Source organism: Aspergillus wentii (genome assembly GCF_001890725.1).
Source record: "Aspergillus wentii DTO 134E9 unplaced genomic scaffold ASPWEscaffold_4, whole genome shotgun sequence".
NCBI lineage: Eukaryota > Fungi > Ascomycota > Eurotiomycetes > Eurotiales > Aspergillaceae > Aspergillus > Aspergillus wentii.
Window position 1 is genome coordinate 3,299,470 of NW_024467835.1, and position 27,445 is coordinate 3,326,914.

At 46.3% G+C, this 27,445-nt stretch overlaps 10 protein-coding genes and 1 non-coding gene across 11 annotated transcripts; 7 read left to right on the forward strand and 4 right to left on the reverse strand.

Annotated features, from left to right (window-relative positions):
- Positions 1-1,505: 1,505 nt before the first annotated feature.
- On the reverse strand, positions 1,506-6,164 carry ASPWEDRAFT_134397 (ABC transporter ATP-binding protein). The gene is made up of 10 exons (XM_040829316.1): positions 5,771-6,164; positions 5,643-5,720; positions 5,473-5,588; positions 5,366-5,420; positions 4,714-5,315; positions 4,064-4,661; positions 3,455-4,019; positions 3,224-3,396; positions 2,638-3,167; positions 1,506-2,584 (listed from the first exon to the last, which is right to left on the reverse strand). Exons 1-10 carry the CDS (start codon positions 5,972-5,974, stop codon positions 1,606-1,608), a joined length of 3,900 nt encoding a protein of 1,299 aa, XP_040689568.1. The 5' UTR covers positions 5,975-6,164; the 3' UTR covers positions 1,506-1,605.
- A 2-nt stretch (positions 6,165-6,166) lies between these two features.
- ASPWEDRAFT_532074 (transcription factor domain-containing protein) lies at positions 6,167-8,593 on the forward strand. The gene is made up of 8 exons (XM_040837852.1): positions 6,167-6,391; positions 6,443-6,466; positions 6,516-6,613; positions 6,666-7,045; positions 7,096-7,379; positions 7,431-7,898; positions 7,961-8,178; positions 8,244-8,593. The coding sequence occupies exons 1-8, from the start codon at positions 6,359-6,361 to the stop codon at positions 8,461-8,463; spliced, it is 1,725 nt and encodes a 574-aa protein (XP_040689569.1). The 5' UTR covers positions 6,167-6,358; the 3' UTR covers positions 8,464-8,593.
- Positions 8,594-9,059: 466 nt separating this feature from the next.
- Positions 9,060-10,388, forward strand: ASPWEDRAFT_51819 (kinesin family protein; the record flags this gene model as incomplete). Its single annotated transcript, XM_040837658.1, has 1 exon — positions 9,060-10,388. The coding sequence occupies one exon, from the start codon at positions 9,060-9,062 to the stop codon at positions 10,386-10,388; it is 1,329 nt and encodes a 442-aa protein (XP_040689570.1).
- Positions 10,389-10,482: 94 nt separating this feature from the next.
- ASPWEDRAFT_110084 (uncharacterized protein) lies at positions 10,483-12,435 on the reverse strand (the record flags this gene model as incomplete). The annotated part of the gene is made up of 5 exons (XM_040828146.1): positions 10,483-10,578; positions 10,629-11,094; positions 11,148-11,833; positions 11,880-11,980; positions 12,030-12,435. The coding sequence occupies 5 exons, from the start codon at positions 12,433-12,435 to the stop codon at positions 10,483-10,485; spliced, it is 1,755 nt and encodes a 584-aa protein (XP_040689571.1).
- A 1,982-nt stretch (positions 12,436-14,417) lies between these two features.
- Positions 14,418-15,226, forward strand: ASPWEDRAFT_156154 (beta-class carbonic anhydrase). Its single transcript, XM_040829698.1, has 4 exons — positions 14,418-14,579; positions 14,636-14,673; positions 14,726-14,865; positions 14,926-15,226. Exons 1-4 carry the CDS (start codon positions 14,494-14,496, stop codon positions 15,157-15,159), a joined length of 498 nt encoding a protein of 165 aa, XP_040689572.1. The 5' UTR covers positions 14,418-14,493; the 3' UTR covers positions 15,160-15,226.
- A 630-nt stretch (positions 15,227-15,856) lies between these two features.
- ASPWEDRAFT_109605 (lipase family protein) lies at positions 15,857-16,893 on the forward strand (the record flags this gene model as incomplete). Its single annotated transcript, XM_040828098.1, has 4 exons — positions 15,857-15,923; positions 15,961-16,141; positions 16,188-16,524; positions 16,576-16,893. 4 exons carry the CDS (start codon positions 15,857-15,859, stop codon positions 16,891-16,893), a joined length of 903 nt encoding a protein of 300 aa, XP_040689573.1.
- A 53-nt stretch (positions 16,894-16,946) lies between these two features.
- On the reverse strand, positions 16,947-18,540 carry ASPWEDRAFT_111730 (purine-cytosine permease family protein; the record flags this gene model as incomplete). The annotated part of the gene is made up of 3 exons (XM_040828267.1): positions 16,947-17,850; positions 17,899-18,122; positions 18,166-18,540. The coding sequence occupies 3 exons, from the start codon at positions 18,538-18,540 to the stop codon at positions 16,947-16,949; spliced, it is 1,503 nt and encodes a 500-aa protein (XP_040689574.1).
- Positions 18,541-20,821: 2,281 nt separating this feature from the next.
- ASPWEDRAFT_t124 lies at positions 20,822-20,893 on the forward strand. The gene has a single exon. It is a non-coding gene; the product is annotated as a tRNA-Met (tRNA).
- A 1,721-nt stretch (positions 20,894-22,614) lies between these two features.
- Positions 22,615-23,439, reverse strand: ASPWEDRAFT_51850 (uncharacterized protein; the record flags this gene model as incomplete). The annotated part of the gene is made up of 1 exon (XM_040837664.1): positions 22,615-23,439. The coding sequence occupies one exon, from the start codon at positions 23,437-23,439 to the stop codon at positions 22,615-22,617; it is 825 nt and encodes a 274-aa protein (XP_040689575.1).
- Positions 23,440-23,890: 451 nt separating this feature from the next.
- Positions 23,891-24,697, forward strand: ASPWEDRAFT_111301 (putative nucleoside-diphosphate-sugar epimerases; the record flags this gene model as incomplete). Its single annotated transcript, XM_040828240.1, has 2 exons — positions 23,891-24,150; positions 24,202-24,697. The coding sequence occupies 2 exons, from the start codon at positions 23,891-23,893 to the stop codon at positions 24,695-24,697; spliced, it is 756 nt and encodes a 251-aa protein (XP_040689576.1).
- A 434-nt stretch (positions 24,698-25,131) lies between these two features.
- On the forward strand, positions 25,132-27,430 carry ASPWEDRAFT_183896 (Zn(II)2Cys6 transcription factor). Its single transcript, XM_040832002.1, has 6 exons — positions 25,132-25,234; positions 25,298-26,068; positions 26,122-26,218; positions 26,268-26,521; positions 26,574-26,917; positions 26,981-27,430. Exons 1-6 carry the CDS (start codon positions 25,143-25,145, stop codon positions 27,028-27,030), a joined length of 1,608 nt encoding a protein of 535 aa, XP_040689577.1. The 5' UTR covers positions 25,132-25,142; the 3' UTR covers positions 27,031-27,430.
- The last annotated feature ends 15 nt before the right edge of the window (positions 27,431-27,445 follow it).

Genomic DNA, 27,445 nt, shown 5'->3' on the forward strand with positions numbered 1-27,445 from the left:
GCGCTAAATCTAGGGAGACTCAATAGTGGAAAATAGATCGAGTCAGCAAAACCAGTTAAAACGCCCAGCTGACATTGAATCTATCGGGATCTGTTAATCGTCACTTGCATATGCATGGGATACAGCTTCTTTCGTGGAACAAAGCAAGGTAATGATTACTATATCTACCTCAATATCCAGGCAGTTTTCAGATTAGATATGAATCTGCTGACCGCAATAATTGAAATCATCAGTCACTCGCTACACTGATTCCAGACTAATCTCTCCTCCTGGATCCACTGCCATGTTTCTTCTAATCGATTCTTGAGTCTTGATCGGATTATCGATCATAGTTTGAATTCTGATGACTGTTGATAGTCCCTCTGTTTCTTATCTTTTCGGTAAATCAGTCCTTCTGGTCACGTGGGAACCAGGCCACTCTTCCCTTAGCCTCCACGGCTCGGGCCGTGATCGCCCGATCGCAGTGGATCAATAATGCCTCTTGAACTCGAAAGTCTTGGAGGAGACGTTATAAAGATAATATTATACCTCATAATGAATATGGAGTTAAAATAAGCATTGTAGAAATGCCATAAAATCCCCCCATTTGCTCCTTGGGGAGATTTCTGGAGATACTCCTTTCGGCAACTAGCCAACTTCATCTCCTTTGGGAACTCCGAGAAGAATCCACCCCGATGCGGTTAGGCGCATTCCAACTCCGAGCATCAATTTGAACAAGGACCATCCATAGTTATACCTTGTTTCTCCTTGCTCGCCTTGTCGTTTCCTTTTCGTGTCTTGTTCAACATATCGTTGACGCAGCATGAGAGTTTTTCGACAAGGAGAGGCCCAACTTCCGCCTCTTCGTCATCAACCCACCCCTGATTTTAGGACCAATCGTACACCATTTGATGTCGCTGTATGCCCTCAACACCTCCAACCAACGCATTCGCTATCTGATCGTCAGCGCATCCAAGGAGAAACGCCCACGTACTGGTAACTACTTCTTCGTTGACGTTCGCGACCTTGCCCTGACGTAGGAAAGCACTTCGTCGCTGTGTCCAGCACATTCTCCACCAATAAAATTACCAACATCATCCGGGAAGAGTTATCTCAATTCCAGGGTCGATTACCCTCGGGAGATGGACTGAAGCCAGGTGACTATCCCGAGGGTGGTGTGTATGGATTTGATAACAGCCGGTCACAGGAAGTGTTGGGTCTTCCGGCCATTGAAGGAGGGTATCGTGGATGCGGTGGAAAGCTTACGCCATCGCGGGGTTGAATGATTGGTATTTGTCGGGAATTTATGATCTAGAATAATGACACTCACGGAATATATTAGACCAAAAATAGACGCAAATTAAGACAACAGACTGCCTTGTTTTGTACTGACTTTGTGTCAGTCTGCTCTGTACTGGCAGAAGAACAATGGGAGGAATTTGTTGTTAGTTATTCGTTCCCCTTGAAGAGTGGGGTATAGAGTGAAAGTGCTACTTTTCTAGATATCGTACACTAATTATTCGTGCCATATACCAACCGGTATAATTCCCGCCAGAAAAATCACCTATCCAACGCTTGCGCTTGACACTGTTCCAAGATTAGTAAAGCTAGGCACATGAAGGGGATCTATATACTAACCATCTGCCAATAAGTCCCCTTTCTCTGAAGCAACTCCTGGTGAGTTCCTTGCTCGACTATCCGGGAACCACGACCAGCCTGGCTCTCACCGAAGACGAAAATTATATCTGCTTTTTGAATAGTAGCTAGTCTGTGCGCGACCGCGACGATCGTCATGCTTCTACTTCCTGCGAGGCGCTCTAGTGCCGACTGGACGACCTTTTCGGATTGCGAGTCGAGACTTGATGTTGCCTCGTCTAGGAGCAGAAGGGACGGTTTTCGTAGTAGCGCGCGAGCAATACAGAGTCGTTGTCGCTGGCCACCACTCAGAGATGCCTGTGCGTTGACCCCAAGCTGAGTTGCGTATCCATCGGGTAGGGAAGTAATGAAGTCATGAATCTTGGCGTCTTTGCATGCTTGGATGATTTCCTCCTCTGTGTATTCTGTGTCTTGGAGTCCTAAACAGACGTTCTCTCGTATGCTGCCATCGAAAAGTCTTGGCTCCTGTGCAACTAGCGACAACGCTCTGCGATAAGACGACATTTCGATAGATTGTAAATCTCTGCCATTTAGCATGATTGAGCCGCTCACTGGTTCGTAGAATCTTTCCAGAAGCGATATCACACTGGTCTTCCCGCAGCCAGAAGGACCCACGAAGGCGACAAATTGCCCACTCTCAATATTGACATTCAGCCCTCTAAAAAGAGGAATGTCTCGCCCAGGGTATCTAAACGAAACATTTTGAAACTCAACACTAGCTTCAGAATAGCAATCCCCCTGGGGCAGCTTCTCTTTGGTCTCAAGATCCTTCGTGGCTGGGTTCGGACGATATCTCAGGATGCGATTCGCGGACGCCATGGCCTGGGCAAAATTCGGCCCATAGCTGAAGAACTGGCCGGCGGATTGGCCTCCTTGGATGATTGCCATGTAGATTACAAAAAAGGCAATGGGTTGATACTCTCTGGATGCAAGGAGTTGACCACCGTACCTGATCGAGTCAGTCATTGCCAAATTATTGTTTGGGGCTTCGGGGACATTTACCAGAAGGTCAATGCCATGCCACATAGCTCAATACTGTCGGAAAAGGCAAACACCAGTGTGGCGTACCATGCTTTCCGAAAAGCTTTGAATTGTTGCTCTTTGAGCAGATTCGAATACCGATTGATGATTCTATCCTCCATTGTCAATGTTGATACAGTACGAAACGCTGTTATAGCCTCCGTTGCGAATTGCGAACTGTCGGAGTAGACCTTAGAATTCATCGCGTCAAACTGCATTTCATATCGAATGCGCATGAACGCCGCCAGGAAGATGAATGGCATGGCTGCGAATACCGCCACAAGACTTAGCTTCCAACCAAATGAGAAGGCGATTGCAATGCAACCGATCATGTTGAATATAGAAATCACTGGGAATGCTCCAGTCAGTCCGAGTAGATCTTGAATTTGCTTTGGGTCTGTGGCTAATCGAGAGACCAAAGAGCCGGAAGAGTTTTCATTTAAATCGTAGAAGGGAATCGGTTTTCTAAGGATGTTCTGGAAGTACTCCGTTCGGTAAGCCGAGGAAATCCTCTAAAACCATGTTAGCATCGAAAATGCTTCAAAGGGCAGAGATAAGGCAGTCCTACAACTGAGATGATATTCGATGAATATCCAACAATCCAGTAACAGACGGCCATGGCGAGGGCGAGAACGAAAAACATCAACGACCAAAAATTGGCGGAATCGATGAGCTTTTGGCCGGTAAATTGGAATACCTCAATGAGCTTTGCGAACATCCAACTCTGCAGTGCATAGGCGGCTTTGAATGGCATATGGTTAGTTCGAGAACAGTACAACTTTTCATTTCAGGTACTTACATCCTGCGCCAGCGGTGCCCAGAAGCGTGATGACATAGTGTCGCCAGTAGGTACGCTGCTCATACAGAAACCGACCAAGACTGCCGATGAGACCACGGTTCTTGTATTCCTCCACCATTTCCTCATCCTGCTTTTTTTCTTGAACGACAGAGCCGATTGTTTCAACTTCCTTCAACTCGTTGGCAGCTTCGTTTAGATCAGGTTCGGTTTCCGTCAATGATTCGAGCCTCTGGGCGTGAACAAGACCATAGTATACGCCATCCTCGATTTTCAGAAGCTCCTCGTGGGTTCCCCGCTCAACGCTGATTCCATCTTTCATGACAATAATGTGATCTGCTTGTCGGACAGTCGACAGTCGGTGAGCGATCATAATGGTGGTTCGATCCTTGGATACACGGTCAAGGGCTGCCTGCACAATCTTTTCTCCACGAACATCGATCGCACTCGTCGCCTCGTCCAATATCAGAATGGCGGGCTCCTTCACAATGCTTCGTGCTATCGCAAGTCTCTGTCTTTGGCCACCACTCAATCGTATACCACTCTCTCCCACGATGGTTTCGTAACCCTGTCAATGTTAGTCAAGTTTATCAAATCAAGAAGGGTATATACCTCAGGTAGACGCTCGATAAACTCCTCGGCGAAAGCCTCTCGACACGCTTTCTCCACAAGCCCCTTTCTGACTTCATCCGTCTCATTCTCCCATTTCGTTCCGATCAGGCCAAATGATACATTATTGAATATTGTGTCGTTGAAGAGAAATGGCTCTTGTTGCACAAGACCAATCTGGGATCTCCACCACTTGAGATCGAGACTATTGATGTTATGCTCGCCCACGAAAATTGCACCTGGGGTGTTTCCCTCCTCGCCAATGGCAAGCTGGTACCATCTCTCGACAAGAGCAACGATGGTGCTTTTCCCGGAGCCCGAAGGACCGACCAATGCTGTCGTTTTCCCTTTTTGGAATCGTGCATTGAGGCCCTTGAGGATAGGAACGTCCGACCGCGAAGGATATGTAAAACGGACATCATCAAACACAATATCCACCTGGGCTGAAGCATCTGGATCACGAAGACCTCCTGACTCTTGCCCCTCTGCGTCTATCATTTCAAAGAACGATCCGGAGGCACTGATCGCCTTGGAGATGGTCATCAACGGCGTCGCGATACTTCCTAAAATACTGACGACAATGGTAACTGAGAAGAAGACACTGTCATAAATGGATGTTAGCTTGCGCCGGTATTCCTTCTGCATGTACTCACGTAATAACCGTATTGATATTCTCAATATGCCCCTCTCGGTACAGCTTCAGTCCAAACCAAAATGCCAGTGAATAACTCGAGTACATTGCAAAGAAGAGGAGAGCGAGGTGGATCCCCATAATGATGGACATGCCCTGACCTCGCTTCCGTGCCTCTTGCACCCACTCTCCGTATTTCTTGGAAAGGGACTCCTGTGCGCCAAGGGAAAAGACCGTCCGAACAGAAGCAAATACCTCTGCGGCGATCGATGAATGTTTCTCGTCCGCCTTATCAACTCTTTGCTGGATCTTTATGATAGCCGGAACAGTCACACAGAAACCGAGCACAATGAATAGGAGAGATGCGCTGGTAGCAAGCGTCAAAGCCCACGAGTACTTGAAAGCGATGATAAAAGCAGTGATGAGGAGCGCGACCGACTGAAATAGGATGGCCAACTTGTCTGAAACACTCTGTTGAATGGTGTTGGAAAGTGACGTTATGGTGTTTGTGACTGTTCCCACGGACACTTCATCGAGTTTACTGATCGGTTGCGAAAAGAGCGACTGCATATACTCGAGCCTGAGACCTGCTGAGACACGGAGACCAACGACTCGGAAACAAAACTTTTTTTGATCAGTATTCCTGCCAACAAATTCATTAAGAATGGGCTTACCATGGCGATGTAAGTCAGGCAGAACTTTGCGATGAACAAGTACACGATGTACAAACTGTCCTGAATGTTTACCAAGATGTCTGTTTTCCAACTGCGTTCAAACTTACCTTAGCTCGTTCACAGACGATTTGAAGTCTTCCTTGGTGACTGATGTGCCTGGCGTAAAGTATCCACTGAATTTGCCAACCAGGTTTCCGAAAATAATATTCATGAGTGGAAGAGGCTGATCTGGTTAGTCACGATTATATCTCTGAGGCTGCGGCGATCATCAACATACAACTCCGGATCCAACGGCGGCAATGAGTGCCATTACGAGCACAATGCGATCTTTTCCAGTCGCATAGGAGAGGATCCTCTAGTACACCATCAGCGACCAGCATATTTTACCTGGGAGTATGATCATACAAAATAGTTGGCAACAGAGGCACTTTCTTTCGGCTCTGCATCCTTCTTCTCTTCATCCCCACCACCTTTGTCTGGATCAGCTTCATCCGGGATCTTTATGGCAGTTTCCTGCCCTTCATCTGTCGTTTCAGGATGCTGTAAAGATATATCCTGCTTCTCAATTGGGGTTTGAGGAATGTCCGATGGGTCCTTTGTCCTGGACATTTTGCTTTATCTTTGTCGAAAAGTTGTCGCTGACGGAATGAAGAACAGGGAAAGCATCGCTATATATCCATATAAGCTGCCTGGCGAGCGCACCGTTTGGCCCAATCAGGAATGTGGATGTCGATCGTGTTTTATGGCTCATTATGATGATGCCTGCATCTCATCTTTCCGAGTCCCCCCTATTATTATTGCGATGACTCTTTTTGCAGAAAGACGCGAATACGAGTTGTGGGTTGGGTTGAAGCCAGTCAGACGATCGGCAGCCGGACTTTCGGTGATTGCGAAACCCCGCGCTGAACCGGGCCTAAACCGGCATTTCGGACTCTCGTTTTCTCCTTTGCAACGTCGCATTCCTGCAACCCACAAACGTCCAAACAGCCAGCAATGAGTTCGAGAAGGCCTGTGACGGATATTTCCGTGAGTAAAAACATCTGGTGCTGTGGATTATATTACTGACATTTTATCAAGTGCAGTCGCTGCAAGTCAAAGAAGGTACGCTGCGCATTTCCGATGGCATGCGAAAGTAGTAATAAAAGACCAGATTCGATGCAATAAAGCACATCCGCGATGCGACAAATGCCAGTCAATTGATGCAAGATGCATATACTTACCGCGTAAAGCTCGAGACAAGAAACCAAGGTGGGGTGGTCCTTTGGAGGGTTTGTATCATGTCTAACTCGTGATATACAAGGGGAGTTCACGACAAAGATATCCTGTCCGATATTCTCTCGCGCCTGGATCGCTTAGAAAGGCAGAGTGCGCATGAAAGTAGGACAGATGAAGAGGATGGTTTTAGTTCAAGATCCCTTTCATTTGTTCAGTCAAACAACAACAGACAAAGCTCTCCACCCACCCAATTGCCAGGGCGAAGCACGTCGAGCCATTCTCTACATAGCGATCTTCTTTACCAACTCCGGTACGCAGGACGTAACCTTGTCGAAAATGAAGTATTCAGCAAAGCCATGAGAAATGCAATGATGGAAATCGAGACTTCCACAAACTGGCAAGAAAGAGACCTGCCAATAAACCCTCCTCCACTCTCAAAAGAAATGGCAAAGCGATGGGCAGGTAGTACGTATTGGTTGACACTCCAGTCACCTTCTCCAAACTGACATGTCCAGTGTTTTTCGATAGTTCTCAGTGCGAGGGCTTTAGATGCCCCCTGGAAAAGGATTTTGTCCTTTCCATCCCTGATCTACTAGAAATACGCCATGTCAAGCTTGACAGCACCTGCCTGATCATCTACTATAACAGTGTTCTTCAGGGTATGATGATAGATACGGAGCCTGTTCCCAACAGAGGCGTCTTGGTGCAACACCTCTATCGGAAGTGCACGGACCTCGTGGACAGATGGCGGAGCGAAGCTCAAAATACTTACGTGGACTTTTATGCAGCTTTTCTCATGGTAGTCGCTACCTTAAAAATTTGAAAAAGACAGGCTGATGATGTAGTATAGATGCCGATGTCTCTCGAGGGTTGTAATATCGAAGAAGCTTGGAATGTTTATGGAGATGTTTGCAGGATTGCGAAAGCCCTGGGATACTTTACCATCGACGAGGTCTCATCAGAAGGTCACGATGATTCCGCCGAGGATAAGAGTGGAATCAGTGACAATCGAAAACGACTCGAATTCTGGTATCTCCTACAGACGGATTGTCTTTTCCGCTTCTATTTTGGCAGACCAGGTATCATTTCCAGGGAGTCCTGGGTGGTGAACTTCCCCAACGCTACTATAGAAGACGTCGATGATCCGTCTACACGTTTCATACAGATTCATTTCCTTGCATCGATGCGCCTTACTTTGGTACTACTGAAATATTTAGATTTGGTGGACAACTCAGAGAATGTTCAACACGCTGGGTATGATGAAACCCTTGATAGACTTGCAGAGGAGGTTGTTTCGATCACGTCTACCTGGAAGGTGGTACGTTCTCAAATACATTGTCTATACTTTTAGATATTATGGGAATATCTAACTGTATAAAGGAGGAACTTCTTGAAACCACCACAACTACCTTCGACTCGTGGTTTTGCGCAGACATCGTGTTCAACGGCTTCAAGATCCTTATCATACTACACGGATCTAAGAAATGCAATCAACAAAACCAGAGCGCACCAAAAGAGTCTGTGGATATTGCGAGGACTTCCATCCTCAAAATGAAATACCTCATCAGCACTGCTCCCAGAATGCATTGGGGCACCAGGTATGTCATTCCTTCCCCTACTGAAATATTTCCATACTAATAAGAAACCCTCACCCTCTATCCAGCCAAATTTTATTACACCAATTCGTACCGTTTCTTAACCTGTGCTCGAATATCATCGACGCCCATAAACGTAGTGACATCGAATCAGACCTCGCCTTGGTTATGATGGTCAGCGACTTTGTGCGCAGAGAGGCAATGGAGAGAATACAGCTAGAGCCGATCAGGATCTTAATGAAGGCGATGGCCGAAGCTTGTCAACAGATTGCATTGGATCTTGATTGAGCATGAATTTGGTGCTCGGTTACATTGGATTGATAAGATAGTATTGATTATTTTTATATATCCTGCAACACATGCTAGAAAATTGATATACAGCATACATAGCATTGACAATCTAATTCAAACTCTCGCATTATATAGATCTAGACCTAGCAAAAGCCAGGGACATTTTCAAAAATAAAAATAAAAATAAACATTGATTAGACAGTGTCGAGCTAACAACTCCTGATCTCCACTGGGATGTCTTGCAGAATCCGGACCTGCGGACACACGGACATTCGGTGTTTCGGTGTTTCGGTATTTCATTCCACACTTTTTCCCGGACCCTTTTTTTAGCATCATCCAGGAACGCAGATCATGTGAAACATGGCCAATCAGAATATTCCATGAGATTGGTCCACTTACTCCCCATTGATGTATTTACTTTCTCGATTCTTCGACATCGAGGGTGCCTGACAACTAACGCGTGTTCAATTTCGTTCTTGGAGAGGTGAAGATAGCACCCAGGTTCAAGAGCCAGGCAGATACAGCATTAGCAATTAATCCCCTCGCAAAAGAACTTCTCGCATCTCATTCATTCTTAAACATATTGATCCGAAATGCTCCCATTGAACGTATGGGCAAGATGGCGTCCTCTCAGGCCCAATGAGCCACAGGGCGAAATCGAACGCGAATACAGCCAAGGTGAATACTCACCATCATCAATATCCATCGTTGCACCTCCATCTTCTACTCGAGATCGCTCGTGGAAAAGCGCCGCATCTTTTGCTGGGATATTCGATGCAGATGACAAGAACAACACCGTCTTTGAAAAAGTCATAGTCCCTGTCCTGCCACATGTCTTGCAGGGAAAATCGTGCAACTTCTTTGCATATGGCCACTCGGGCAGCGGCAAGTCGCATACGATTATCGGATATGATTATGAAAATAGCGATGAGTTTGGGCTTTCTTTGGCTGCTGCTCGTTATTTGGGAGAAGTGCTTGAGAGTAAGAATGAAGGTGATGATAGCGACAAGCTCGGACTCGGAATCCGGATGTATGAATTACGAAAGAATACGGCTTTTGACCTCCTCAACGGCCGTCGAGAATGTTTCGTCCGTCAAGGGTCTGACGGACAGGTGTATATCCGTGGGGAGACCGAGATGCTGGAAAACGGGAAAGTCAGGGTCAGACCTATCGCAACAAAAGCATGCTGGAGTTTCGAGGATCTGCGCCGCGAGTTGCAAGTGGGATTGAAACTTCGCACGACAGGGACCTCAACAGTCCATGATCAGAGTTCTCGGACGCATGCAGTTTTGGAGCTTGAGATTGTGACCAAGTCACTACTGGAGGCACGCGATGCGGTGATAGAGCGACAGTCAGAGCTTGTTCCGGTGGGGAAATACGCGACTGATGTCTACATTGAAGAGAATTATCGCGGCTTGATACAGAATGAAGAGGGGAAGTATGTTCCCAATCCCGACTATCAGATCGACCAGACACGGATCGATGCTGCCGAGGCAAAGAAGGCCGAGTTTGAATCATGCGTTAAGGAAGCCGAGAGCTACGAGTCTCAAGTATTTGACTCTATAGCCCAGCGACATGTGTGTATTGGAGGAAAGCTCGTTTTTGTCGATCTCGCAGGCTCAGAATACTCAGATCAGAACACTGGGATGAAGCAAACACCACAGGAGAAACAAGAGGGAAGGCAAATCAACACAGATCTTCTGGCTTTGAAGGAAGTCATACGGGCTAGAGCACTGAACAAGACCCATATCCCGTTTAGATCTTCGCCGCTGACCATGGTGCTGCGTCAACATTTCCAGGCGTCGATAGACAGTCATTCGGCGATGATTCTCACTGTTTCACCATCCGTTGAGCAGTTTGCGGCTACGATGAATACGCTGAAGTATGGGAATTTAGTCGGTGCGGCAGGTGGAAAGAAATAGACGCATAATAAAGTGTACATATCTCGCATGTGGATTTCAGTTCATATGTATAGTGAAGTGTTTACATTATTCGTTTAAAGGGATTGTAGTTATTCTATGTATAATGAATCGATGGCTGATAGTTCTGCAGCACAGACTGCCAACGGTCCGAATCGATCAACAGGACGTTCGGGACTTCCCTCTCCACATACTATAGCACGTCAGTATCATAAGCTGCGGTCAATGGAATGGAAAACTTACATCGCGATATTTCCCTGCCATTCTCATTCTCAAAAAGCACTTGAACGGCATCGTATCCTTGAGGAAGTACTCATAAAGTGTCTCCCTTGTTCCTCCTTGCTCTGGCTTCAGAACACTGGAAAGAGCATCTCTCACAACGCCCCATCCGCCATTTCGTTCCAGACCCAGCGAGGTGAGGATCAATCCCACATGGTTCTGAAGCAAAGAGTGGTGGACTTTGCTCCACACATTCTCCATGTTATCAGTCAACACTGCTCCTCCAGGTGGCAATGAGGCGAAACAGATGCCCTGGCTTTCTAGTGTTGGAACATGCAATCTGACACCTCCAAAGTCTCGGACGACAAATCCCTTGATTTGACCTGTCTGACGACAGATGCGGGCGACGATATTCTGGCCGTGGGCTTCAAAACCAATTCCATGGAGGACCAATGGCGGGAGAGCGATTTCGAATAGGCGTGTTACATAGCTATTCCGAGTTAACATAAATGCAATAATCAGTATGAGACTGAACAAACTGACCTGCGTAGCCATTCCTGTTTCTGTGAGACAGTCTCCAGACCAAACACTCTCTCAGCACACGACTTGCCCGTGTCGTGGTTAATTTCAGCAAGCGAGGCACCGACAGCCAGAGCTTCATTATTTGCGTTCGCCCTTTCCTCCATGTCGTCTCGAATAATGCATGAGAAATGCTTTGCTTCATTGAAATCACTTTGACATCCTGTCATTCCTGCTAATTCTTTAAACATCCACAGACCGGGGGGTAGGAACTTCTCGAGGATTTCCGATAGAAGTGGCCCAATCCGTGTTGTCCAGGGGGTGATTGTTCGTAGAGCAGAGGTGATGTTGCATGCTAGTGACATCTTGAGATGGAATGGGAATTCTAGCTCGGGGCGAATAGTTAGTGTGCGCATTGAGACTTGAGCTTCTGCACACTCCTTGACGGTCTTGAGGATGATGGCGTTGGGAAAGCGCTGAGTGATAGAGGGGAGCTGTTGGGTGAGACAGGGGACGATTGCTCGTTCATTAGAGGGCTCCGGAAGTTGAAGTTTCCTCAGCAGTGGCTGTAGGGTTTCTTCAAAAGGTCCGGTAAAGTGCATGTCAGTTCGCGGAATGGAGATGAATGTGAGATCCGGGGTGAGCATTGCTGGGATATCCTCCGGGGCGACTGGTTGGAGAGGCTCTTGGGCGTAGCATAGCCGGTGGTACTGACACAGTTAGTAATTGCCGTTTTCGTCTTCAAGAGGTTCATACTGGATGGCTGGGATGTCCGTATACCAGGGATCTCTCCCAAGTAATCGATGGGCTCTCCAAAGTCGGTTCGGTCTGGTTTCTGCTTATTTCCAGCCATTTCACTGTTACCTGTTAACATCGAGTCCACGCATATTATTCAATCGGTCTAACCTTGATTCCTCGCGGAATTCTGCAATTCCAATGCGATTTGTTCGAGTGTCGTGCTTTCAGCCTCGTCTGCCAACCAAGAAGTGATGAAAGTGAAGATATAGCCAGGGTCCAGCTCCTCTGTTTCTGTTTCATCATGGCGCAATACGACTGGTGGCTGCAAACTATCCGGGCGCACAACACCGATCGTTTGATCGAGTCTTGTCTCGATGATCGTGCCTGGCCTTAATCTGACGGTGATCGTTTTATTATCACCGGTAGTGATGCTTTTCAGCTTCAAACATCTTTGTTCTGCGTCGGCCTTGGAGTCGACGACTGTTGCTTGGACCAAGCCTTCATTAACAAGCTCAGCGAGGAGCCGTTTTGTCGTCTCGAAGAATGCATGCTGGCGGCAGTTGATGGCTACCATCTTGTGGGTGTCAAGAAGGTGATTTGGGTTTGGTCGGAATTTCCATGGAAAGACGTCGTCCACTTTATATCCCGCATGCCCCTCTCGTTCTTCCCAACAAACTGGGTTTCCGGGCCATTTCTATTTGCGATCGCGCCTGGGTAGCTGTTTTCAGCTGAACTCTCCCGTCCGTCATTGGTGGGTCACAGCCGAGCTGAAAAACAGAGCCTTCAGGAGTCGCAACAACACCCCACGGTGGAGGTTTCCCCGGCCAATGGGAGTGTGTACAGATCCACAATTATTGACAGCTGAAATCATACCTGAGCAGCTCGCGGCTTAAGCTGAAGATCCTTTTTTTCGGTGAGCAGGCACAGGCAGCGGCCAATAAAACCTTGAATATTACCAAGTCCGGCCCTTTTGATACTTTGATAGGCAGCTCTTGAGCACGTGCAGCGGGGTGTACACCTCATTCATATTCGAGCACAACCAATCAGACGCAGCACCGCTGACTGATCCATGATCGGTCACGTGATCCGTCTTTTATAGCATTCTATCGTCCCATTTCAAATACCTTTACCCCTTTGTATTCACTTTTGAAGCATAATCATTGACATAGGGAGTATCTACTGTCACTTTCCAGAATAATAATCATAGCACAGAACATCGCCTTGCGGCTTCAAAAGCTGCTGCAATGTCAAATTCGGCGCGAGATTCCCAATATCCACCTTGAAGTCGAGCGCGACGTTCACCCCACTGTAATCAAACGGCTGGACTGGACCCCCAACCTGGTGAAAGCGTGAAGGTAGATCTTTCTGTTGCTAGTCCAGAAGATACGATCGAGATTAACGTGGTGGAGCAAGAAAGAGGATTTGTCAAATCTTGCAATGTTTGACCATACGAAAGAAGCATAGGTATACTCACCCCCAGGGCTCTGTGCCTGATTCCCCAATGTCCCCAGGACGCCTCCAGACCCAAAATCCTCACTCCCGTGGATGTTTGGCTGTGAGAAGTTTGGAATATTCTCTACTGCCCGTGCAAAACTTGTATAATCCGGCTGGCTCTGCACATGATCCACCAAGCTCTGCTGCGCAAAAGCATTCATGATCTAAGGAAGAAAGTCGCGACGGAGACAGTCTGGAGTGGGATAATTGACAGTAAACAATTCAGGGGCAAATTCACCCCCATGGACACCATCCCCTCCCGTACGACCAGTCAGATTAAAGGGATTCTCAGCGACAGATGCAGACATGTAATCGCCATTGCCGCCGAAGCCGATTTCCTGGTCGAAAATGTCGGTTTCGAAAATGGCTGTCGAAGAGGAGTTGAATGATGCATCCAGGACCAGTTCCAGTATCTTTTGACCTCAATTTACCTAGTTGAATTAATAAAAAGAGTAGAGATGGTAACCGACGAGCGCCTCTATATCCAGATTCCTCTCGGAGTGGTTTTTCATATGTGGCTACGAAATAGCTGTGCCATAGAATAAAACGGCCCTATCACTGTATCACTGAAACCTCAAGCGAGTCGGATTATTTAGATTATCAACAAGACCAGAGGCAATAGGGCTACCTTTGGTCTGCATGGGTGTATTGTATGTATATATAAAAAGTCCCGCAGGCGTATGGCATCGCGAGGGGGCAATAAAAACAATATAGCGTCTTCCCGATATTAAGTCTTAGGACAGACCTAATCAGTAAATACTAATAAACTCCCGATTTCGATATCTACGGTCGATGTCATTCCTCAATATTTGAATGTCTATACTTGTAGACCTATAGGAACAAAACAAGCGCTTAGCGTAGGGGTTCTATGATCAGATAGATATGCAAACGGAAAAAAAAAAAAAAAAAAACTATAGATACTTGAACAGCTCTAGATAACAGTGAGCATGTTGATTAAGGTTGTCTGTTGTGATGAAGGTTCATCACGTCATCAAGAAATGGGGTCAGCGAATATCACGTCATAACATGTCGATGTTGAACATCCTCAATGCGGGGATAAATCGGTCTTTTCTATCCTTTCCATCATCCCCAAGGTCCTTTTGTTTATTCAATCTATTACAATTTTATATAAACCACTATGTCTGTCGCAAATGAGGTCGAAGCTGCGAATGCCGAATACGCGGCATCCTTCACCAAGGGCGATTTGCAGCTTCCCCCGCAGCGGTACGTTTCTATGATGAGTATGAAGAGAAACCTCTAATGCGAAACCATCTTAATAGAAAGGTCGCCATAGTGACGTGCATGGATGCCCGACTGGGTAGGTTCTCGTCAGTTTAAATCTATGATGCCTTCGAACTGACAGCGCAAAGACCCTGCTCGCGCTCTTGGTCTGGAAGAAGGAGATGCCCATGTTATTCGAAATGCAGGTGGTCGAGTGACAGACGCTCTTCGAAGCCTCATCATCTCGCAGCAGCTGTTGGGAACGAGAGAGATTATTCTTGTGCACCATGTATGCCTCCCGTACCTGGTTGCAACATCGATGGTTGCATGAGAATACTGACTACGATAGACCAACTGTGGAATGCTCACCTTTACCGATGAGGCGATCCGGAGCAAGATCCGATCTGAACTTGGCCAGAATGCTGATCATATTGCATTTTTGCCGTTTGGTGATTTGAAACAGAGTGTTCTGGACGATATCCGATCGTTGAAGGACAACAGTCTGTTGCTGAATGTTCCTATCACAGGCTATATTTATGAGGTTGAGACTGGCAAGATTACCTTAGTCGAGAAGAATGTGTAATTGGGGGATGTTAAGTTTCTAATGCAAGATGTTTGCGTATCATGCAGTCCAGCTCTTTGTCTTCTGCCTAATAATTTTATCTTCTAAACTAAATGATACAGTAGACCATGGTACAATAAGTAGAGCTCTAGTGGGTGGATACGCAGTAATATCCCGAGTATAATAGGGGATCTGACTGGGGTTATTGTTGCTGCGCTTGCCATACATTGATAAAGATTCACATAAATGCTACCAAATAAACCAGACGGAGATCCGACGGTGAATTGCTCGGAAATTATTCAGGACATTAAAACTAAAATTATAATCTATTTTTCTTCTGTGTAGCCGTGATAGTGCAATACATTGTCTTTGAATAATTTACATGAACTGTACAATCCACCTATCATCGTGCTGTAACTTCCCACGTTGGCCGAGGCTATCAAGATGAGGGGAAGTAAACATGCCTTGCTTTTAAATAGCACTGACAGGCATTATTATTGCTTCGTTAGCTTATCTTCCTTTCGCCCTATCATACGGTCAATACAAATTACGTGCCTGAAGAGAGTCGTAATGCCATCGGACGAAACACCGTACCTGGTGTAGTGCGGGGTTTTGCATAACCATGACCTGATTGACTAATGACGGCATCCAGTAGTGTATAAATGGAGGTACAATTCCTCCGTCATGATAGTAAAAATATATTCTATTCTATTAAAAGATGTTCGACATACTATTTGGGATTATCGCAAGTCTGCTGCTTGTTCAAGCAGCTCCTTCTCCAGTCCGTAGAGGTATGTCTACTCATCCTGAAACCCTTCATAGTATTTACAAAGGCAGATGTCGATTCCTCCGTTCTGAACAATCTCGATCTTTTTGCACAATACAGTGCCGCCTCATACTGTCTAGAGAACTTGAATTCCTCCAATACTAAGCTTGAATGCTCTGTTGGAAATTGTCCGCTAGTAGAAGCGGCGTCGACTGTCACATTAGATGAGTTTGATGAGTGGGTACTATCATCCGACTATATTCAACACAGCTGATATATCCAGATCCTCATCATTTGGCGATGTCACCGGTTTTATCGCAGCAGATGAGACGAATAAACTCCTAGTTCTTTCATTCCGGGGCAGCTCTGATATTGCCAACTGGATAGCCGATCTCGACTTTGGACTCACAGATGGCAGCGATCTATGCTCTGGCTGTAAAGTGCATAGCGGCTTCTGGGAGGCTTGGGGGACTGTTTCCGATAATATCACTTCGATCATTGAATCTGCCACTGCAAAGTATCCAAACTATGAGCTTGCTTTCACAGGGCATAGTTACGGTGCTGCCCTGGCTGCTGTTGCGGCTGTTGTTTTTAGGAATTCGGGATATACGGTTCAACTGGTATGTTTGCTTCTTCACTGTATATTTATTATTTTGTTGATTGATTGATAGTACAACTATGGCCAACCCCGAATTGGGAACCTTGCATTGGCAGACTATATCACCAACGTGACTGACAAGGGAGACAACTATCGCGTAACCCACACCGATGATATTGTTCCTAAGTTGCCACCCAAGCTATTGGGCTATCATCATGCTAGTCCCGAGTACTGGATCACCAGCGGAAACAATGTAACCGTGACAACTGCAGATGTCGATGTGGTTACTGGGGTTGACTCAACAGATGGAAATGACGGCACGACAGCTGATAGCAGGACGGCCCATCGATGGTACTTTGGATACATCAGCGAGTGTTCTACTCTATACTAGCGAGATATCCTGAATCTACATGAAATGCAATTTCAATACTCCATCACTAAGCATCACCGGTTAAACTTCTTCAACTCAATCCATCTCAACGGCGGGTACACAATCATCGCCCATGAAACACCAACCCAAATACCCAAATCCGATCCATCCTCTCCAACCATCTTTGCAATAGGCCCAACATACCAGATCTGGTCCATGCAGACGATCGCTCCAGCCCATCCGATAAGAAACGCAGCCAGTGCCGCGATTCCAACCGGTAATCGCGCCGGATCAGCCCACGCATCCCAGTCAAACCCGCGCGTGCGACGAAAGATGAACTGCTCCTCCAATGCAATGGTCAGATAGATAGTTACCCAGTATCCCATGAGAGCGAGGAAATTCTCAAAAATGTCGTAGAGGTTATTGCGACCGCCCAGAGCACAAGCCGTGTAAATGAGTACTCCGACACAGGAAAGAAACCATCGCGGAAGGCGGGCGATATGGCGACCCATGATTTGGAATCCGAGAGTGGCGGAATACGTCCCGGGGATGTTATTCGCGATTAAACCCAGTGCGACGATGACACCGAGGAACTTGCCAAACCCTCCTAGTCCATCGTAGCCAGCAAGGATTAGAGCGCCGGAGGAAGTATCAAATGCTGTCGCCCATGATGGATGGGTCATGGTGCCTGAGGCTAGCCCGACGCCGATGAGGTTTGCAAAGGTCAATGCGAGGCCAACTCCCATGAATGTCATGAGGAATGTCTTCCATTTGCCCGTGGATGGTGGGAAGTAGACGAAGAAATCTGCGCCGGCCGGTGCCCATGCGACAGATGCAGACAGGCAGAGGGAGAAGAACGAGAGTCGATTGCCGTTGATTGTGGCTGCATCGCCAGTAGATGTGATGGACGTGTCGAACTTGGGCCCAGCACTGCCGACCAGGACAAACGCTGCGATGAATTGGGGGAGCCATGCCCATCTACGATGGTTAGTATCTAAACCGCAGATATAATTGTTGATAGAATACCTTTCGTAGATATGAAAAAGGCTCATGCCAAAGACAACCACCACCCAGGTCACCACTGCGATGATGATGATGCCCACCACGACAGACATGCGTCCTCCAGCCACGGCAGACAGTATCTGCCCACCGACAAGACAATCAATCATTCCATACCCAAGCATGATGATGATATTGAGAAGACAGGCAATTTTGCTCGGATAATACCCCATAAAGTATCTCGCGACAACCTATAGCTATTAACTAAATTCACATAGTTTATAGAGTACATACCATTGTTCGATTCCCACTAATCGGTCCAAAAGTGCCCATATACGCGACCCCAGCTGCCCCCAGCAACGCGCCAAACGTCGCACAAAGAGCCGCGTCGACAAAACCAAGGGAATAATCCAGTGGACCCAACATACCGACAGCCATGTTATTGGCGGTGATATTCGTGCTGAACCAGAGCAGAGTCATCTGCATGTAATCTGAAAAAGTGACTGCATGACGCTCCTCAACCGGAACACGCTCGATCCCTCGACTTTCCAAGTATTTGATGGAGAGGATCTTGTCGTTGAGGCGAGTAAAGATATTGCCTGAGGGTTTGTCTGAAGACAGCGCCTCTACAGTAGGCTGTGGCCTAGTCCCTTTTTCTTCGTCCTCCATTTGTGAATAAGGATAGAAAATGAAGAGTCAGAGATAAGAAAAGAAAAGTCTGGCGCCACGTGGGATGGTTTGGAGTGGATCCGTCCCGAATGCTTAGCCTGCTTGGCTTTGATAAGATGCACAGCGGGTGAATTATCTTCCCTTGTAGGATAATTCATGGCATTTATCAGTTACAGACAGAGGTGTAATTAAATTCATCCTTTACACTAAGACTCATTTACTGACATTATTATCTAGTTGTGTCCTCAAAATAAAACTAGTGGCTTGCTCGTGGTAGCAGCAATCAGTATCTTTACGGGTCTGATCTCCACATTTATAATCTGACTTAGGATTGCGAGGCCAGATAAGAGGTAAAAAGGAATAAGGAGAATCATCTCGATTGAATTCAGGATTGGCTGTAGATAGACTGTCTCGATGGCTAAAAACGTGGCATGGGTACAGGTCATATCAGCCATGAAAACATGGCAGGATAGCCTTTCGAACCTCCGAGCTGTTCGAGTAAATTGTCGGAATCCTCACTTCTATCGAGGATCGAGATCGAGATCGATCGATCGATCGATCTACGATCTTGCCAAATATCGACCTCTTTTTATTCTCGTCGTCCTGTTCTGGCTCCACTGCTTGATCTTGACTTGTCCTCTAATCACAAGCCCCGCATCTAAAATCATAGATTAGGTTTTTGCAGAGATTCGGAGGTCTCTGTGCAGATCCTGCAATCTTCAGCACTTGGGATTGTGAGCACATTTTTTAGTCAAAACATCATCCCTAATAGGGTATGCAAGAAAGGGGTATCAGGAGAGTTTACCAGAATGAGTCGATGATTCCTGTCGCCAATAAAAGAGGGATATTTGCATTTTTCTCTCGTTCACTGCCCGAAATGCTTGGCATGTTTTGCCTGATTAGGAGCATAATCGCCAAATAATCGGGGTGATGAGATGTAATGTTACAGCGGAATTCCAATATATTGAATTGCATTTAATACATTATGCTCGATGCTCGATGTTGTTACTACCAGATTACATCCATTGGTATGGATACTATTATATATTACTCATATGGTTCGTAGTATAAAGATGCCTGCACTGTTATCACAGGATTAAAGCCATATACGTCAACCCTGAAGATAAGATTAAGTGAAAATATATTTCCAAGTCACCTTGAATGATGTCAAGAATTCTATTATGCTTATATAAATTCTAGAAATTATTTACTTCGAAAAAAAAGAAAAACACTTATTCGAGTCGGAATATCATTCTAGTGCCTTATTTGAAGTGTCGTTCTACCTCAATCTTTCATTCTTATAAAGAGTAATAACCAATCAGAGGCAAGGCGATAAGGGGTATAATTGATTATTTTGTAACTGATACAGTCGAAATAACTTTTATATGGATAATCCACCAGATGGTATGCAAAGAGACCCTCTGATTGGCATTTCGCCAAGGGCTATTACAATATATAGCGCGTAATAGGTTATAGCTGCGGTAGCTATGACTTTTGAAAGAATCGAACAAGCACTGATACTGAAGTCAGCTCACGTCAAACATAATCTACACTGAAATAGTAATGATACTCACTGCTATGTATTCACGGCCGTATTCACATTTATTTAGATGTAGGTATTATCGGGGCCTACTTTGGCGCCAATCGCAAAGTCGTCTGGGCCTTGGATCTAGAGAATGTATATTAGTGGCTATGGAATGTCTTCCTCATTCAAACTTGACTTACCCATCTTCTTCTTCTGTAGCAGCATTGAATGTCTGTGCAGGTTTTGTCGGCACATCGGAAACTCGCAAGCGCAGAGCCCACCAGCAGCGCAGAAATGAATAAGAACTTCATATTATTCGAATTGAGGATTGATCGACTGGGAGATGGCGGCTTGGGCGACGGTGTTTTGAACGTTGAATGCTCATATTCAAGGCTTAGGGAAATGTTGAATATATAGTCGTCATGATCTATATAAAATAGGTCCTTAATCTCTACATCAAAAAAGGATCAAAAAGGAGTTAGAAGGCAATTGTGACATGCAAAGGCTCCAAGACAATGAGCTCAACCTTTGATACGAATAGACTAGATATGTCTCATTATAGTCTCTCGCATAGATGTTGAGTGTTTTTTCCAACCATCCTATTGACTCCACCGCGCCTCCGGATTCAATATATTGGTTTTATTGATGTTTATTAACCTTTAAAGTGCTGGTGCCTGGATCTTGGCGTAGTTTAATTCTCTCATTGGAGGCGGGGCTCTTTGTAATTGAGAGTAGACAACTTATCTGCCAAGACCCAGCATGTTAGCTCAGGGGAAGAGCGTCGGGCTCATAACCCGAAGGTCCCTCGATCGAAACGAGGACATGCTACTATTCTTTTTCTTTTTTATGGAGCACGCGATCACATCCACATTCCTCCTGATTGATTACTTTTTGTCTACACATTATATACTTCTCTCTTTCTCCTTTTTTCTTCAATTTTCAATTTTCTTTTCTTGTGTACTAGGAACTAATGTTTTGCTTACTGCAGTACTGGGGTGACATAAATGTGACCCGTACTTATAATGATATGTCAATTAAAAAAAGTACGAGTAGGCTAAGAAGGCAGCCAAAGATGACCTATTCTTAAAGAAAACATACCGCTGCATGCTTATGGGGTACCAGACTAAGGACTTCTAAACCCCTGACTATATTATTTGTGATATCACTATGCAGATCATATTATGGAAAAATGAGCAACTATCGCTTTTTTACCCGATTATATGCCAAGTTCCGCTCCTTATTTGCTACATCTAACCGTGCAATCCTTCTCTCAAGATCTTTTTATTCATCTCTTGGGCAATCCACGTTCCATCTACGGTCCCTTCGTCATAATATTGCGCCTGTCCAGCAATATCCGCTACAGGTTTGAGATTCCCCTGAAATCTTTACACGCGCTTCAAATTTGGTCTCCAAAACAGCCATAGTGCATACACCATAGCAGCAACATTATGCATCAGAATATCCGTCTATAGTGTGTCCCCAGGTCACATTCGCCAGTAATAATAGCACCACCTACCCCAGGACATCCACACAGTCGGCATATTACCGCACAATGGGAAGCGAGAGGGCTTCCAGAATATGGTGTTGAATGGTGCCAAGAGTGCGATATTGAGTACCTAGTGGAGAATCGAGACCCAGTACTCCATCAAAGTGACTGGCTATGTGGATTTCTTGGATGTTTGGTTCTAGATGTACGTGAATAGCATACACACCTCATCCTATGGTGGCTCCATTTATCAAGGGGCACACTGCATGCGAACCGTGTGTAATTGTCGCATTCGAAGTCAGGGGCGGAAAGAATCTATAAGCCAAGACAAGGAGAAGAGGAGTCTTCAGATTGGTATACCGCCATCGTTGAGCAAACGCGGGTGCGGTGATGAAGAGCGTTAACAGTGTCATTATAGGTGTCGCCGTGCGGGCTCTACCTGACCTCGAGTACTTTGAGGTCTTTGGGGCTCGCCATTGATAACCGGGGCCTTCATTCCAAGCGGAGGAGAATGCTCCGATGAAATACATCGGGGTTTGAACCCACTGCGCCGTTGTTAAATGTACTATGCTGGTGGCAACTTTGAAGACTGCATTATTGAATGATATAGGGTAAGTGAAAGAGGCCGGTGTTGACAGGTATTCATATCATAGGAATTGGATGGCCGCTCGGCACTACTCAGGGATGAAACATTCAATATAGGTGTATGGATATGTGCGTCAAACAATATTGATATCTTGTACAACTACCCAAAGATCGAATTAAAGACTCTGAATTGTTTGAAAGCTGCCGCTAAATGTGTTGTAAACATGTTAAATATTTGTTTCACACAAATCCTATCAGATACAGGACTTTCTGAATATGAATTTGGTTATGGAGGTATTTTACCCGAAGTGAAACGAATATGTATCTGGCAGTCCTTGGAAATATTTAAGGGGCCATAATCCATTACTGACTTAATGCTATTCCTATCTTATGGACTAGTAGCCGGAGAGATATGATATCAACATACTAATAGCTGACAAAGAAAACATCACGGGTATCTATCCCATAAATAAAATTTTTAGGTTGACGAAACGCTCAACTCATGCCACTTCTCGTCCGACGCAGCAAGTTCCCCAGCAACCTTGCCAGCAAGATCAACTGCATCAGGACCGATCAAAAGCCGCAGAGGAGGTTCCTTTTCAGTCGAAAGTCGAAGAATAATGTCCCCAATCTTGCTCGGGATGGATACCTCCTTACCGGAGATATTTCGTATAAACTCACCCCAGTATCCGACTGTGCTCTGGTATGGCTCGCTGACTGGGGGAATCTGCATTGACACGCCGGCAAAGTCGGTCCTGATACCACCCGGTTCCAGGACGGTGACTTTGACGCCAAACGGGGCTACTTCCTGGGCAAGCACCGTTGAGAATCCGCCAACGGCCCACTTGGAAGATTGATAGGCGGAGAGACCGGGGATGCCGAGCCGTCCACCAATGGAGGAGATCTGGAAGATGTGGCCGAATTTCTGTTGACGAAGAATAGGAACGACCGCCTTGGTGACATAAATGACGCCGAAAAGGTTTGTCTCGACTTGGGCGCGGAAACTGTCGATATCTGCATCCTCAATGGAGGCAACGCTGGAGTATCCTGCATTGTTGACGACGATATCGATGCGGCCGAACCTTTCATGGCCTGCCTTGACGGCCTGGATCACTTGGTCGTAGTTGCTGACGTCAAGAGCAACGGGGAAGACTCTGTCGCTGCTATATTTCTCGACAAAGCCTGAGAGTTGCTCTGGCTTTCGAGCAGCGGCAATCACAGAATCCCCAGCGTTGAGCGCAACTTCGGCAATGCCGAAACCAAGACCGCGAGAGGAACCTGTGATGAACCAAACCTTTGCCATTGTGAATGGGAGATGGTTGAAATTGAAATAGAAGATGTGACTTGAAAGACTTGATGATTGATTGATGTTGATTTTTGCTGGAAAAATTGATGACGAGGGAGGTTATATGTGTATTTATACATGTCGTAGGGCTTCCTTGGGTGCTTATAGATCGATGACCTTTCTATACAGCGGCCGCCCTCCCCTGCCTGTGGGTGGCGACTGCGGCCGCACCGATGAAGATAGTACGTTTTCATTGGTCCCGAGTAAACTCCATGCTGACTGTGGGGCACGGTCAGCGGCCGCATGCCAGCCTGGCCAATCAGCGAATAGCAGGGCATGCTGTCATACAAGACCCAAAATGCTATTTATTGTCCATCAGCACATCGCAAGTCCCCTTTATTTTTCTGTCTGTCAACATTTTCAACCCGCCTTAGGTCACCTCTTCGAAAGCTCGCAACCATCCAAAAACATGCATATCATATTGACCGGCGCAACAGGCCTTGTCGGCTCTGCCACTCTCGTCGCCTTGATGGGCATGAAGGACATTGCCAAGATCTCCATCTTGAGCCGTCGACCAGTTCCCATGGTGGAGGCAATCAAGGATGATCGTGTTGAGGTGATTATTCACAAGGACTTTACAAAATACGAACCTGCACTCCTTGAGCGTCTTAGAGGGGCCAATGGCTGCGTGTGGGCGTTGGGAGTTAGCCAGAACGACGTGCCTAAAGAGTAAGCATATTCTATTGAATCATGCAGTAGTGATAGCTAACCTCATTTCAGCGAATACGTTCATATTACCAAAACATTGACAATCGAAGCCGCCCAAGCATTCCAGCAACTCAAGCCCGAAAACGACAAATTCAACTTCGTCTTTGTATCAGGAGACGGCGCTACACGGGAGCCAACAAGATGGACACCTCTTTTCGGTCGCGTCAAGGGCGAGGCAGAAGCCACATTGATGAATATGAATGAAGCCAATCCTCATTTCCGACCGATCATCGCTCGTCCAGCATTTGTCGACTCTAAGGGCCACAACGAGATCCTGCCTTGGATTCCACCATCTACTTGTCTGAGGCGGTTCTCGGAGACAATGCTGGGACCACTTGTGCGAAGTGCAATGCCTTCATACCATTCTCCGACGAATCCATTGGGAGTGTTCCTGGCGAAGTGTGCTACTGGGTCTTTGGATAAGGAGTTGAAAGGGGACGGGATTGAAGTGGTTGGGGGTACTGCAACAGTTGCGAATGTGGGAATTCGGCGGTTGATGAACTTGTGAGAGGAATGAGGCTGTAATTTGATTTTCTTTTCATTGTTGGCCGCAATCAATGTGTAAATTAGTAGTTGTTCACATACAGCAATAGCCCATGCATTTAATAGACTAATCTGATTGGCTGAATCGAAAAGACCGCAATCTGCCCCACCTGCGGCCGCCAAGGATCCAGCGTCGAATCCTTCGCGCTACGTTGGCTTCACTCCCTGCCTTGTCCGTTCTAGGTTGGTTCTGGATTTGAAGCTAGCTCAAAAAAGGAAAAGAAAATCTTCTGGCCCGTTCGTTTTGAATGGCTCCTTGAGCTGACGGGATAAGACGCTGACGCGACGGTGTTCGGCCGCTATCCCCGCTTACCCCCGCTAAAGCCGCGTTGCCTTCATCCCCCCCAAGATTTCCTGTCATCCAGGTTGACACAGACATTATTCTTGCTATGGACAGTGGAGATATCGAAATGGCCGGTGCGGCCGCTCATGCTTGTGCTTCGTGCAAGAAGAACAAGCGGCGATGTGACAAGACTCTTCCGAGTTGTAGCCTGTGCCTAAGGTTTGTGCTGTTCATCCCACCATAGTCGTTGCATCATATCCATTAACGTTCGTCTTGCGATAGAACAGGTCGTCACTGCGATTACTCAGAGTACCCACAGTCAAGTAACTCGGATGAAGTCAATGAACTGCGAAACCGAATTCAAGAACTGGAAGAACATATTCTGAGTTCTGCAAGTCAAACGCCGTCGTCGTTTACACCATCTTCGTTCACATTCGAAGTTCCTGATACCAGTTCCAATCCACAGCCTTTACTCTCGCAAGATCTACATATTCAGGCATCCTATCTTGATATTGATGTCTTCTCATCTACTGTTGCCAACAATGCTAATCAAGTTCTTATTGATCCTTCTACGGTCCTTGGGATCAATTTCGACATTGACAATGTCAAGTCACAATATTTCCAAACCATTCACACCTGGATGCCTATTATTAGCAAAATCAGACTCAACCGACTGACCCAGGACACACAAGGAGCCATGAAAGCAGATATCGTCCTGCTTTTACTATGCATTAAGCTTATCCAGGAGACTCCACAGAATCAACATACGGCCTCATCAGGGCTTTACTCTACCGCAAAGTACTTTGCAAAGGACCTCGAATTGAAAGGTGTTCTTACCCTCCGTACAGTGCAGGCTGGTCTGCTGCTGGCAGTATACGAACTGGGCCATGGCATTTTCCACGCAGCATTTATGACGATAGGTTGCTGTGCGAGACAGGCTGTTGCTATTGGTCTGCATAACAGATTAGCTCCCCAGACTGCTGGTAAACTGCGAACCTGGGTAGACTGGGAAGAGAGACAGCGTGTGTGGTGGATGATTGTGACTCTTGACAGGTTAGAATTGTCCAAAAAAGCTGTTTTGCAACAGGATATTGACATCGTTCTAGATACGTCGCTCTTGGATCGGACTATCGACCACTATGCACAGAGGACCCGAGCAAAGACTCTCTTCTCCCAGCTAATGACAGGGCCTGGGATGCTGGTGTAAGTTGTTCTTACTAGATATTGACAAGACACTAATCATCTGTATAAGGAAATGGTTCCCCCTGAACGTGTCTCGCTCGCATCCGGAAGCAACAGTTCAGTCACCCCCTTTGCTCGGCTGGCGCAGGCGTCAAACCTACTTGGGCGGGTGATACGGCATTGTAATGACACAACTCTCGAGCTCCAATATGCCCTCGATGATTATGAAATGCTCTCTCAGGCTATATATTCGCTTGTCGATCTGCTAGTCATGGATGCATCGCCATCATCGGAAACAAGTATTGCCAGCGCCATTTGTTTCAGGTGTGTGTTCACATATGAACTCCCTCATCAACACCGATACTAATAAGTTTAGTGCCCTTCTCAAACTTGCTAACAATCACGCCTGCGACATGCTCACCGAAGAAAGCCAATGTCTTGAACCCGACATTGCTCCTCGTGTCCGGGAATGCATGCAAAAATGCCTCAACACGATAAAGGACGTTGCTGGTCGAGTTTTGTTATTTTCCCAGAATCTTGGACAAATACTTTCGCAGAACAGGTTAGATAGTGTCTCGCCGTTGGTGCTCCACTGCATATACGCCTGTGCCGTGGATTTGTCGTGGATGGCGCTTGAGACAGAAAATGAAGAGTATACAGCAGGAAAGCTTGCTTGCGTGGAAATACTAAGGACTATAAGTAGTCGGTGGAAAGTGGCTGGTAAGTCCCCTGTGATGCTGCGCTTTCTATGGAATGTTATTGACTGACTCCTGTCCTTCTCAGGTGTTTATCTCGAATTACTCCGAATTAGTGAAATTGCTGAGTGCAACTGAGCCTCTTAATGAGGCGGTGATTTTATGTTCAATCACATTAATCCAGAGGTATCTATGAAAAGTCATGAGATCTTTTCCTTATCGGCTATACGTCTGCCAATTGGAAAGAAGAGCCAGGCGGGGGCTATAAATAATCATCAAATCAGACCCCAGAGATACGATGATCTATGACAGAAGGATTTTTGATCCATCCAATCATATCAGCCTTACATGGCATAAGCACACGTGTACAATCGAGGCTCAATAAGGTATATATTGGAGAGTATCCGTGACAGCCGAGTCTCACCAGATGTCATCATGGCCAATTTCCACAGCAAAACGATCCCCGCTACTGGGGAAGTGCCCAACATCAAGGCCGATGCCCTGCGAGTCTTCAACGTGCTAAAAATCTGGCGGAATTGTTATTATCCCCACC